General features: G+C 29.3%; 1 protein-coding gene and 1 pseudogene across 2 annotated transcripts in view; both read right to left on the bottom strand.

Annotated features, from left to right (window-relative positions):
* Positions 1–12,363, bottom strand: part of LOC143227419 (cyclic nucleotide-gated channel alpha-3-like) — a 414,301-nt pseudogene that overhangs the window by 170,137 nt on the left and 231,801 nt on the right. The window lies entirely within an intron of this gene.
* On the bottom strand, positions 1,514–11,903 carry LOC143225697 (solute carrier family 35 member G1-like). The gene is made up of 2 exons (XM_076455566.1): positions 11,747–11,903; positions 1,514–5,004 (listed from the first exon to the last, which is right to left on the bottom strand). The coding sequence occupies exon 2, from the start codon at positions 4,674–4,676 to the stop codon at positions 4,140–4,142; it is 537 nt and encodes a 178-aa protein (XP_076311681.1). The 5' UTR covers positions 4,677–5,004; positions 11,747–11,903; the 3' UTR covers positions 1,514–4,139.

The raw sequence follows: 12,363 nt of genomic DNA, 5'->3' as shown, positions 1-12,363 counted from the left end.
TTTTTCTTTATTAAACTAAACAAACCTTTAGCCGATCATTGTGAAACGAATTCTCTACTTTCTATCCACTACCCATGCGTTGTCTAATTGCCACTATAATTTCTTAAGTATTTCTTCAATGATTTAAGTTTTTATTACCATTGCACTTACTTTCTCGAGGCATTGCTTTTCAGCATCAAACTAATTTACCTCAACAGTAAGAGAACAAAAACATCTCTTACAACTTATGTAGATTAACTTCTTTTACTTTGGCTGATCACACACTCTTGCACCAGCGATGCATACACATATGAGTGTGTACTCTCACAGCAATACCAATCCACTATTTGTTCAAGACTTTTGCCGAGAAAGTTGTGTTTTATTAATTATTAACAATCATGGAATGCAATATATGCAGAAATTCAGGAACTCTTATTTTATAGCTAAAAATTGGTTTGAAATGAACTTCATTTTTTGTATGTACGTATGATACAAAAACAGTGTGCATCTACGTTTGAAATTTATATGAAAAATAGAAAAAAATAGTCTTATTTGTCGGAAATATATCTATATATATATATAAATAATTATTAAAATTTTAACGTTAAGTTGATTTCGTTTATCATTCCTAAAATTGCTACAAGTCGCATCCCAAACAAAATAAACGTTGCAATAAAAAGTACACAAACAACTAAAATGGTACAAATTGAATGGATTTTAAAATAATCCTGATCTGTATATCTAAATAAGGTAGTCAACCAAAGGAAGATCTGAAAATTGTTTTCAAATCTATCCAAATAGTATAATGTTATTTGTTTGTATACGTTTTGTTGCAGCACTTATTTAGTTTTGGATACTTTTCATACCAAATCTACCAATAACCAATTATACACTCTTTTCATTAAAATATGACCTTTTTTCCAACTTCTTTTCAGTTTATATGACTATCAAATAAACACAACACTTCTAAACTTTTATCATTGGCACATCGATGATACCTATAACTTTACAAAATTAACGTCACAATAAATTTATATAATGGAATCCTAAGTTTGACCTACAAATAAGTGTAAAAAGCTGATAAATTCAGAGGGTAAATTTTATAACTTTAATTATTGTTTCATTATTCTTTAGGCAGGATCTATTTGTCATTCAAAAATATAATTATTTTCAATATTTTGTTTGTTTATTTTTGTTATACCTCTACATATTTTATCTTCAGAAAGTGTAACATGTCTATTAATGGACATGTGGCTTTATCTATTGGGTTTATAGATACTTAAGTTCGTGCATGATATATTTGTATGCTTATAACAACAAAATAACGACTGAATTTTTATCATACGAGTGTATTCGACTAATAACACATCCAAAACAGTAGTATATATTTATTATTCTTCAGGATAAGATTAAAAATACGCTATACATTGTACAAGAATCTACAAAACAGGAAACTGAAATATACCGTATAATATATAAAGAAATATTTTTTGCTGACTGAGTGACAAGCAGCACAAGAAAATTAAATTGATTTAATTAGAAATTATGTGAGCAAAACAAACTGAATTTGAAATGAAATTGAAGATAGTTAACACATCTGATCCAAAACTAAAGTATAAACTAAATGATACGATCAAAATAATAAAATTGTTTCAATAAACAACAATTCACTTTTGTTTGAAAGTTACAAAGAATATCATTAAAATGATATTTACCCTCAAAATTTTCATTACATTTACATCTGATCATTTTCATATTCAATCTGCAGAATTCAAAAGTACCAAATGTGAACACTGGACTGTATATACGTACATACACAGCAAAAATATTCTACAATAGAAATCTTTTATCACAAAAAGTAGTACACAGTTATTCTTAAGATTTCAAAAACTGAAGAAGACACATGATATATAAATAATTAAATTTATGCACACAAAAAACAAAAGAAGCAAAAATATTTTACTACAACCATCAACGAATAAACTAAAGGTTCTAAATTTTAAAGATATACACTTCATTTTAAATACAATTCTTGAATACGAGTTAAACTTTGAAATAAAATAAATCATGGCCGTTTGTTTCATCAGCTATGATACAAATGATATGCTCGCCCTTTCAGCCATGGGGGAGTTATAATGTAATGGCAAATTCCAATATTCGTTGATAAAATGGTAGCCCAAGAATGGTGGATGGTGATGACTAGTTGCTTTCCCTCTAGTCTTAAACTGCTAAGTGACGAACACCTAGCGCAGTTAGGCCTCGTGTTGCTCGGCGCGAAATTAAAAAACAAACTAACATGTGATAATATACAAGCATACAAATAAAAATATCCCTTCTAAAGTTTAATATGATTACAGTCTACCCGACTTTCATTAATTATAATGTCTTCAATAGTATAGATATTGCAAGTAGGCATATGTGTAATTTAAGAAAAATTTATTTTCTCACTACTATTTTCATTCTGATAACAAACATTACGAATTCTACCTTCCAATTTTTTTCTCGTCATCATAGCTTTTAAAACTCGTTTGTTTGTTTTTGTTGTAATATATACTATTCGTAAGGGATTTACTGTTACATATTTATTTTAATATTTGTTTGTTTCAATTTAATATATATTTAGTGATATATGTAACATATATTGTTAATTGCGTTTCGCGAAATTTCCACTTGTTCTATAAATGTATAGAAGATTTTCGAGACAAGAATCAATAATGTACAATTTGTATAAAATAATGCTGATTGTCAGTGTTGTTACCGATTGATTGTTTAAGATACTCACCTTAAACTTTATAAATCGCAACACTTAATGAGACATTTATGATGTTGTTGGATTGCTACAGTGAGTATATTATGAACCACGGAAGCGATAGTTTCAATAAGCACTTATTAATCCGAAACTACAAACATTTGACCAAAAGGGTCTATTTATTTCAAACGTTAAAATCCATTCAATTTCATAGAATTAACTTCGGACGTTGGTACTTTTTACGAGGCCATTAGAAATCTTCCTTAGTAAAAAGTAAGCTTTTGAACCAGATAAGCCAACCAAAAATAGAGCTAGCTAGGTTTGCCATCAAGAAAGTGTACCTGTGTATCAACGTATAATTAATTTGATAACCGTCAACCATCGAAAAAATATTCAGTTCTTGTCCATATAGAAGAATTGGTATTGTTTGTAAGTTTGTAAAATTCTTGTATAAAAAGCTATTTATAATAAACGCTATTATAAATTATGTTGTTGTTTGCATATTAAAATATATTTGTGTTACGAATGAATCACTCTTGTATGTATTCATGTTGTTAGAAATTTCGTAAAATTTATCAACATAGACATTCAATTAACTCTAAAATTCAAATTCAGATGTCGGGCTATTTGAAATTGTTATACGTTAACATACATAACATAATAAATTGGAGACTCATCTAAGGTAGATTATAATACATAACATAATTAAGTATCGTTTTTAATATAATGATTTTAATAGTAATATACTATAATGCTGCTAATTATTATGGAAATGCACGTAATATTTTCAACTATGTTAAGTTATATACATATATTTCTGAGAGAGAAACAGGTCATTATGGAGACTAAATTATAAAGTGTACTATCAAATACTTACTTTTTTAATAAAGTTGACTAAATGTCACATATAAACCTAAAATAAATTACTGAGTTATAAGGTGGACCCTCAGGCAGTAAACTATATTTTAAAATGATTTTCTAAAACTGGTTTAGGTTTCAGAGACAGTATTTGAAGATTTCTTCTTTTAATATCAACATTTCAATAATGTATTACCTCAAATGATTTCAAATATTAATCTGAAGAAAGCATAGAATAATATCATCAGCATATTAGGAAATTAATTTTGCTTCGGTTTAAATTATAAAATGATAAAAGGCTATTTGTGTATTCTTCTATTTTGGTTATTGAAGTATTTTCTTGTAGTGCTAAGTATAATACAAAAAATAATTATTGTTACACCTGAGATACTCCAAATATCTGGAATTTCTCTGAAAAACAACAACTGCCAGCAGAATAGAAAGGTAATGTGAGAAGCTGCTCGAACAACAGAAGCTTCTCCAGCTTGTTCTGTTTTTAATCCTTCATAAAGTAAAGCTATTCCAACAATCTCGATAATGGAACAGAAGACAATTAACAAAGATGGTTCTCCACACGGTATGACTGGAAGCTGTCTCTCACAGATACTATAATGATTAAACTCATAATAATACCAACCCATCCACTGTTGAATAAAATCACAGAAAAAAGCAGTGTAACTTGCGTGTACAAATTATGCAAAAAAGCTCCGACTATTGTTGAAGCGAAAGCCATGGAAACTCCGAATGTACGATCTGACAAAGTTTTGTTGTTAAACTCTTTAGTTTGCTGGATTTCTAAGGGAAATCTTGATACCAGTGCAACACCTACTACAGTTAACATTGCTGATATAATTTGCAGTAAGCCAATTGGTTCTTTCAAAACTACTCTGGCTATCACAGACACCAAAATTGGATAACTGAAAATGATGACACTCGCTTCAGCAACGGGTATATAATGAAGTGCACTGTATCTCAAGTACACTACCAATGGATACAGAACACTTCGAAGTAATATGATTTTTCTAGTAAGTGGTGGACCGAGAAGACCAATATTCTTAAATACAAGAGGCGGAATACTGAATACTGTCATAGAAACTAAATTATCCCAAGTACATTTGCAGGACTTACTGTTTTTAAATACTTAACAATAGCATACACTGTGGAAAAAAAATAGCAGCTAACACAATAAATAATAAACCTTTATACATAAGTAAAAGTCTTAAACCAGTAAGGATTTCTATTTTCTCGGTTGTCACATTAAAACTTTCATCTTGGATGATTACAGGAACTTTTTAGCAAATCAGTTTCAATGATGTTAACATCAGCCTCTGTGCTTAAGGTTTCGGAATTATGTTTTCTCAGACTTTTCCTTCTGGTGTCCATGCTTCGTAGAAACAAGCTTTTATACGTTCTGTTAACTATTAAAAAAAAGATATATGAAGTTACCTTTTAACGTATAGATTAAAATAAAATAAACATTTTACATTTTGCTTCTTGTATCATTAAGTTTTGTACTGAAGAAACCTTTGGAAGACATTTTACCTAGCCAAAAACAAAATATGTAGCAAGTATCAAGTAATAATAAACAACAAACACTAAATTTCAACTTGAGAATAAATTTTATCAGTTTCATAATTTGTGAGTACTTATTATTGTACAAATATTACAGATACTACATATGATATATGTGACGCAGAACGTTTATTTTTACAAAAACATATTATCCTTTCATATGAAAACTTTATTATAATTCGGAAGAGCTTCTTTAAAAGGTAAAATGTATATCGTTTCTTTGTTCGTATTTAAGCACATGATGGTTATCGAAACCCGGTTTCTAGCACTGTAAGTCGACAGACATACTGTATTGCCACTTGAGAACGAAATGAACATCGTCAATGTGACGAATGTTTAGTTTCTTAAAATACTTTTAAACAATCGAATACAGATATCTAAATATTTCCCTTTGTTTGACTTACAAGGTAAGATACATATATTGATTTTGCAGGCAAATGCATAGACACACTAATCTATTCTATCTGGATGGAATTTTGTTTTAGAAGAAATCTACAAATTGTGACAGAAAATCATCTGAGGCAGTTTTTTCGAAATAACCAGCTGAGGTTCTCAGTCTTCCTTCTAAAGACAGACTGTTAATGTGGACTAATTATTTCAAAGAACCAGTTACGGTTATCAGTGTATTTTCGAAAGGCAAATAACTTTATCAGTCAAAGTGGTTGTTATGTTGGCTATATTTATTTTAAGATATACTTTATATTAAGCTAAGTATCAAGAAAATACTGATATCACTGATCATAATGGTAACAACAATATTTTGAAGCTTCGCCCTGACTCTGGATTACACCTTCTGCTCCACCAGAATTCAAGAAGTTTAAGAAACAATAGAGTACGTTTTCGCAAAAATCGTAATATAAAACATATACGTTTTCTACAAAGCACTGAAATTGGTTCATAACATAAATTCAGTGTGTTTGGTGAATACCAAATAAACCTCAATTGAATTTGAAATTATTTTAATGCGATATTCGCGTTAGTGTTATCGAAGTAACAGTGTTTTAAGTTAGCCTGAGAAGTTATATAAGATACATTTAAAATATTTTCGATTCTTGACTGCCTAGTTACAATCAACGACTCGTCTAACAATCGTACATCTTGAAAGTAGCCTTTCAGCACATGGTTTATATGAAAATTGTCCTTTCTAAGTTTGTAGTGTTCAAAGGATATACATTGTATGTGCATTTATCATTGGTTCATTTGTGAATGAAGACTAGAGGTCATTTCACGTTGTAAATATCTTCATAGGTGAACTTAATGTTGCGATGTATAGAGTTAAAGTAGTTGAAAAACTACGCCTTTATTCTACAAGTTCCCTGCTTTTTATAAACATTGTGGTTTGAGATTTATCAACTTGTTGACAGCAAAATGGTTACAAAAACAATTGTCGAAAGTATGATATTTTTTATGTCATGACTTCTGTAGAAAGTCTGGACTAATCCAATAAGTCAGTATCCTGATATGTATGGAATGAGAGAACAGTGCTAAAGAGAATATATATTAACTTATTTAGAGATTTCAGTCAATAAATTTCCACATGGAGAGAAATATAATATTTTGTGTTTTACACAAATTAAGGTAAATTGAAGATCACTCGTTTGGTTTTAACCTTATTTTCTTATTTATTTGTTATACAAGTTACGCTTCTCGGTACCAGCGTAACCAGTGGTTAGGGCGCTCGACTCGAAGTCTCAGGGTGGCGGATTCGAATTCCCGTCATACAAAACATGTTCGCTCACTCCTCCTATTAAGGTTAGCAATGCCTTGTGTTAAACTGATATGAACGAATAATTTCATTAATTAAGGTTTTGTAGTTAACGTTTAGGGCTTCAATTTATAATTTATCAATTGCAGACATTAAATCAGACCTTAAAAGAAATAGAAAACTTGAGAATGTAGCTGAATGTTATCTTTTCTGTAAAATATGAACTATTTTAGTATAGTATGATGTGTTAAATCAAAGGAGCTGAAAATATATGATAAAGCATAAATATATATCACACAATCTGTTTTACATAGAGGAATTAATATCTGAACTTACTTACATAGACTCTGAAAGTATGTTACAACTGCTTAAATGGAAGCTAAAAATATAATTAGACAAAATTAATGCGGTTAACTTGATACCGACGGAAGAAAAGATACGATGTTAATTTGAACAAAACAGGGAATGTTTTATGAACGCTAATATTCAGTTGGAAATTAATACAAAAGTCCAGTAGAAAAACAAAGAACCATGAGAAGTTACAACAGATCAGTGATCAGTCCTGAGTCATTTTGAGATGGAACTGATATTATTTTGAAAAAAAGAAACTACCTTCACAGTACATTTTCTCTTTATATGTTTGCAAAATAAAATAAAATGTTTTAATATTCTGTAGAAAGGAACATATAATTTCAGAATACTCATTTACTAAGTGTTAAATGACACGAAAGTAAAGGAAGCATTACAAAAAATTATACTCGATTATCAATGCCGGCATGTCAGGTCTGATAACAAAGTAAGATCCAGGTAAAAATAATCGGAAAGCATTATAATTTGCAGTTTAACAAAAGGTGTTATTATTCTAAACGGTTAAAAGATAAAATATAGATATCGGTAAAGTATAGAATTAAAATGCTATATGCAAGGATTAGAATTCTCAACATTACAAGAAAAGAAACAAAACAAATAATACTTGGAACCCAATCTTATGAAATCAAGTAACACAAATACGTAATGCTAAACATTACCAACTTATTAAAATCGCCTGCACATCAAACTTGAATTGAATAAAACTTATATTGTTATATTTGATAATTTATCGAAATACACCTTTACATGGGGATAATAGTCACTTAAAAGAGTTATAAATTTAGACACATAAGAAGCCAAAATCATTACAAGAAATCAATATGAACTTAAGAGGTATTCATGTTATCTTGCATTAATAAGACTGCAACTGGCAACAATACGTCAGTTCCTTGACTATTTTCATTCATTCTATTAAAAACAAAATACTCAAATCACACTGTAAAACCAAAACCATTGGCAACATTCAAGTATTTAATGGGTACAAATATCAAACTATATTGTTTCATGAATTAACAACACAACAAGTAATTTATTTTACATAAATTATAAACATATAATGAATTAAATGATGAATATATTAATACTTTATCACTGAACTCATCCATAAACAGTATCAACGCACCTTTGTCGAATACAATGAATGAAGCGTAGTTGGTACTTTGAACAGAAACCAAGAAAAGTAAGATACTGATCATGTGTAAACAAAGGACAAGAGTAACATACACTTTACCTGAAAGTACATAAATGAAAATCTAAATTTAATTGGAGATTTATGTAGTTTGGAAATAGCATAAAGAAACGGTAAATCTACATATGAATTTTGCTTGGAATAATGTTTATTATAAGCTTTAACGGAGGTATTAATTGCTGTATCTGTGGATTTGTTAACAAGTTCAAATGCTATTGTACTATTGATTTCCTTTATCATAATTAATGCATAAAACTTTTTTACAAATGATACCAATTTACAGTTATCCTTATCAATTCTTGAAATATTTATAACTGATAAAATTATAAATATTTACGTTATTTCTTTACTTTTATATGGGATCATTTTATTTTTATTTTTTAGTGCACATGACTTCTATTCCAGAAACCATGTCGGCGAATAAGCTAAATTTTAGAGTTTTATTCTTATTACATTTTGACGTTACTCTGTATTTAGATATCTTTATGAGTATTTCACTTGATATTTTATAATATTCAAATTATCAGTAACAACATGTGTACGAAAAGTATTAATAAATAAACTATTTTCACACTCACGCGATAAGTTATTTACTTCATCTACTTTTAGATCAGTTAAAAAAAAAACTTTTATAATTATATAATAATGGACCAATTGGAACTTTGTATTTATAACTAACGATAGGCTTCATGTTTTTACAAGGAAAATATTATTTTTCATAATTTGGTGAATAATTTTTAAAATCTGCAAGTCATTAAATATTTTATCTCAAAAATTAATTACCAAATACGGATGTTTTAGCTGCCGTTTCTCTTTTTCAAAACCTTATAAATCATTGATTTTTAATCGATATTTTATTGTTTGTTTTGAATTTCGGGTAAAGCTACACGAGGGCTATCTGCGGTAGCCGTCCCTAATTTAGTACTGTAAGAATAGAGGAAAGGCCTAGTCTTAGTGGATAAGGTCATTTAATAGCTTGTCATCACTACCCACCGCCAACTCTAAGAATACTCTTGTTACCAACAAGTAGTGGGAATGACCATCATATTATAATGCCCCAACGGCTGAAAGGGCGAGAATGTTTGGTGATACGGGGATTCGAACCGAACACTTGGAATACGATTCACCTGGTCATGTCGGGCCGCAATATTTTATAATGTCCACAAGTAAATGTTTTGCATGATAATTTCAAAAGTCAATTTTTTATTACTTTAATTAATGCTTTTAATTTGGGAGATTAATTTCCTTAATCTTTTTTAAAAACAGTTTATGTACACTAATACTAATATAAAAACTATGATGCAAATTACTAAAAAAGTTTTGAAAATATAACCCACTTTATTTTTCCTTTACGTCTAGTTTTCATATATTTATGAAAAACGTTATTTATAAAGAAAAACATTAGCAATAATACTCATTATTCAAATTCAAAGCAGCAAAATCATTAAAATCTTGGTTTAAAACCATTAGAATATAACGTTGTTAGTTTCTCGTTGAAGTCTAGTTCATTAACTATTTCTAATATAGTTATCTTCACAGAAGTAAAAGGGTGAATCCTGAAATGTTTTAAGTCTATAGTTAAATTACAACCTGGTTATAATAATAATGTTGCTGCAGATGTTATGAAATGTAATAGCAAAAGATGTCTCACATGTCCTGCTCTAAATACTTTTCACCCTATTACTTACAGAAATTCATTTCGTAAAATAAAAATATAATCTATCTGTTAACATGCATAAATGTAATATGGAATGTGTGGGTCAAACTTCAAACTCACTGCATGTACGTACGTGTTTACATAAATGTGAAATTAAAAAGAATATAATGAATTCTATAGAATGTTCATAACGCTATTTATCCAACAGTATCAGAATTAGAAAATACTTCAATATATAATAAAGAAATAGATAATTTAAATTTAGAATTTAAAATAATTGATAAGGACATCAATGTGAATATTTTGATAAAAGGAAATATTTTACCTTTACAATTTATAGTTTACCCCGTTTTAATAGTAATGTTCCATACTCTTTTGTTATACGCATTATAACTTTGCAGTAGTCCAGATATTGTAATTTTCTAATAAATTACAATATTTTATCAGTATTGTTGAGATACTGATAAAACTTAATAGTTAATGATTTATTAAATAAACATTAAAAAATTTTACTGAATTATTCTGTAGCAATTACAAGAACGTATTGAATAAATATAAAGAAATAAAAATGAGAGAAATTTTATTAAGATTTCTAATAACTATTTTCAGATACTGTTAAGGTCATTTAATAGCTTGGCATTACTTTATGCGGATATACACCTTGCCGCATATTAAGGCTTATTTTAAGCATGTTAATCATAGCAGACTTGATAAATGGGTGGTGGTTGGGAGCTACGCTAGTTGGATGGGACGCTTCAAGCTGGTGAAACTCATTTGCTGTGCTATCACTTAGTGCCTCTCTACCATACTAGATGCTGAAGTGTTTATATCAATGCGTAACTTATTCTACTTACAAATAGTAGTACCGTATTTCCTTTTTTTAAATTTAGTTAATTCTTGAATGGAGATAGCAGTCACTTTCACACAACTGTCTGCAGGCAGTGCAGGTTGATATAGATGTGGGAAGTTGTTGGCTTCAGCAACCACATCTCGCTCTTTAAATGTGTATTTCTAATTATATATCTGTTGTTCTTCTTTATTTCCTATGGGAGACTGCCAAATGAAGGTTAAGACTGATAGACGGTGTATCTTCACCGTTATGTGATCCTTATTTCTCCAGTCACCTCTAAATCCCAGGGTATATTGTATTGTATTATAGCTGGTACCCTGGGATATTTTCAGTTGATGCAGCGTTTTTGTTATTTTTTTTTTGTTTTGGCTTGTTTTTGAGTGAAAATATGTCTACAGTTATCTTTGATACCAATAAATAATTGCCATTTGTCTTAAGGCACAAGAAACAAGATATTATCAATTACAAAAATATGTCTTCTTATATTCAGTGTGTTTACTAAGATACAAAAGAGAATAATCTGTACAAAATAATTTATACCAAAAATACTTTTTGAGTTACAAAATGATCGTTCTACTGAATCTAACATAACTAAAGTTTTTAAAAGTTAAAAATAAATTTATCGCTGTCTTAGTGAACCTACTAAATTAGGTAATACAGAATTCTGCAACATAAGATAAATTAAATTATTGAAACATTAAATTGACTCAGATTAAAGTCAACTATAAGAATGAATATTCGTTCGAATATCTTTAGCCTATTTCAAAGGCACCCGGAGATGTGAAAAAAATGTCTCCTTACCACCCTCCAATCATTACCTGGTTATGAAATTCTTGATTTTTTTTTCTATCTTGTAGGGCTGTTTAGGTGTCTTTTGTCTTTCAGCTTTATAAACTTGCAAACAGATATAGCACTGCGTTTCTCTGACTAGCACCGATCTTGGAGCTATATACAGACCTACGTCTCTCTCCAAGTGGTGTCAGACTATCCAGATGCTACAGCTCTATGTTATTAACACATGGTAACAATAGCAGGTGTTATGACTTAATCAGTATGCATGGTCTTATACAGAAATGCAGATATTCGTAGCAAATTTTCTCGTACAAATAAAGGCACTTACGTATGAACTGTCAGCATATGTTATAGAAAGAGAAGAAAGAGACCAGGTTCTTTACAACAACAACACGTTTAGATCACGTGAGTCGTTCAAGTTAACAGAAAAAAACCTGTACTAAACGTTTAAAATACTTTCTGAATACATTTCCATAAAAAAAAAAACATATCTGTTTATCATGTTACAAAAGAATTAAAACTGTAACAGCTATATGTTAAGAATATATCTAAGCTGAAGTATCATTTGGTAATGCAAGAATGATCACATGTACGCATGATATATTTCATGTATGCAAAAGATAAGAACTGACTGTGGCTGGTT

Source organism: Tachypleus tridentatus, chromosome 9, assembly GCF_004210375.1.
Source record: "Tachypleus tridentatus isolate NWPU-2018 chromosome 9, ASM421037v1, whole genome shotgun sequence".
Lineage (NCBI taxonomy): Eukaryota > Metazoa > Arthropoda > Merostomata > Xiphosura > Limulidae > Tachypleus > Tachypleus tridentatus.
This window is presented reverse-complemented; position numbering and strand designations above follow the sequence as displayed.

What these genes read in the sequence shown, in the direction of transcription:
- LOC143225697 (XM_076455566.1), bottom strand. Translation starts at nt 4,676, where the DNA reads ATGACAGTATTCAGTATTCCGCCTCTTGTATTTAAGAATATTGGTCTT.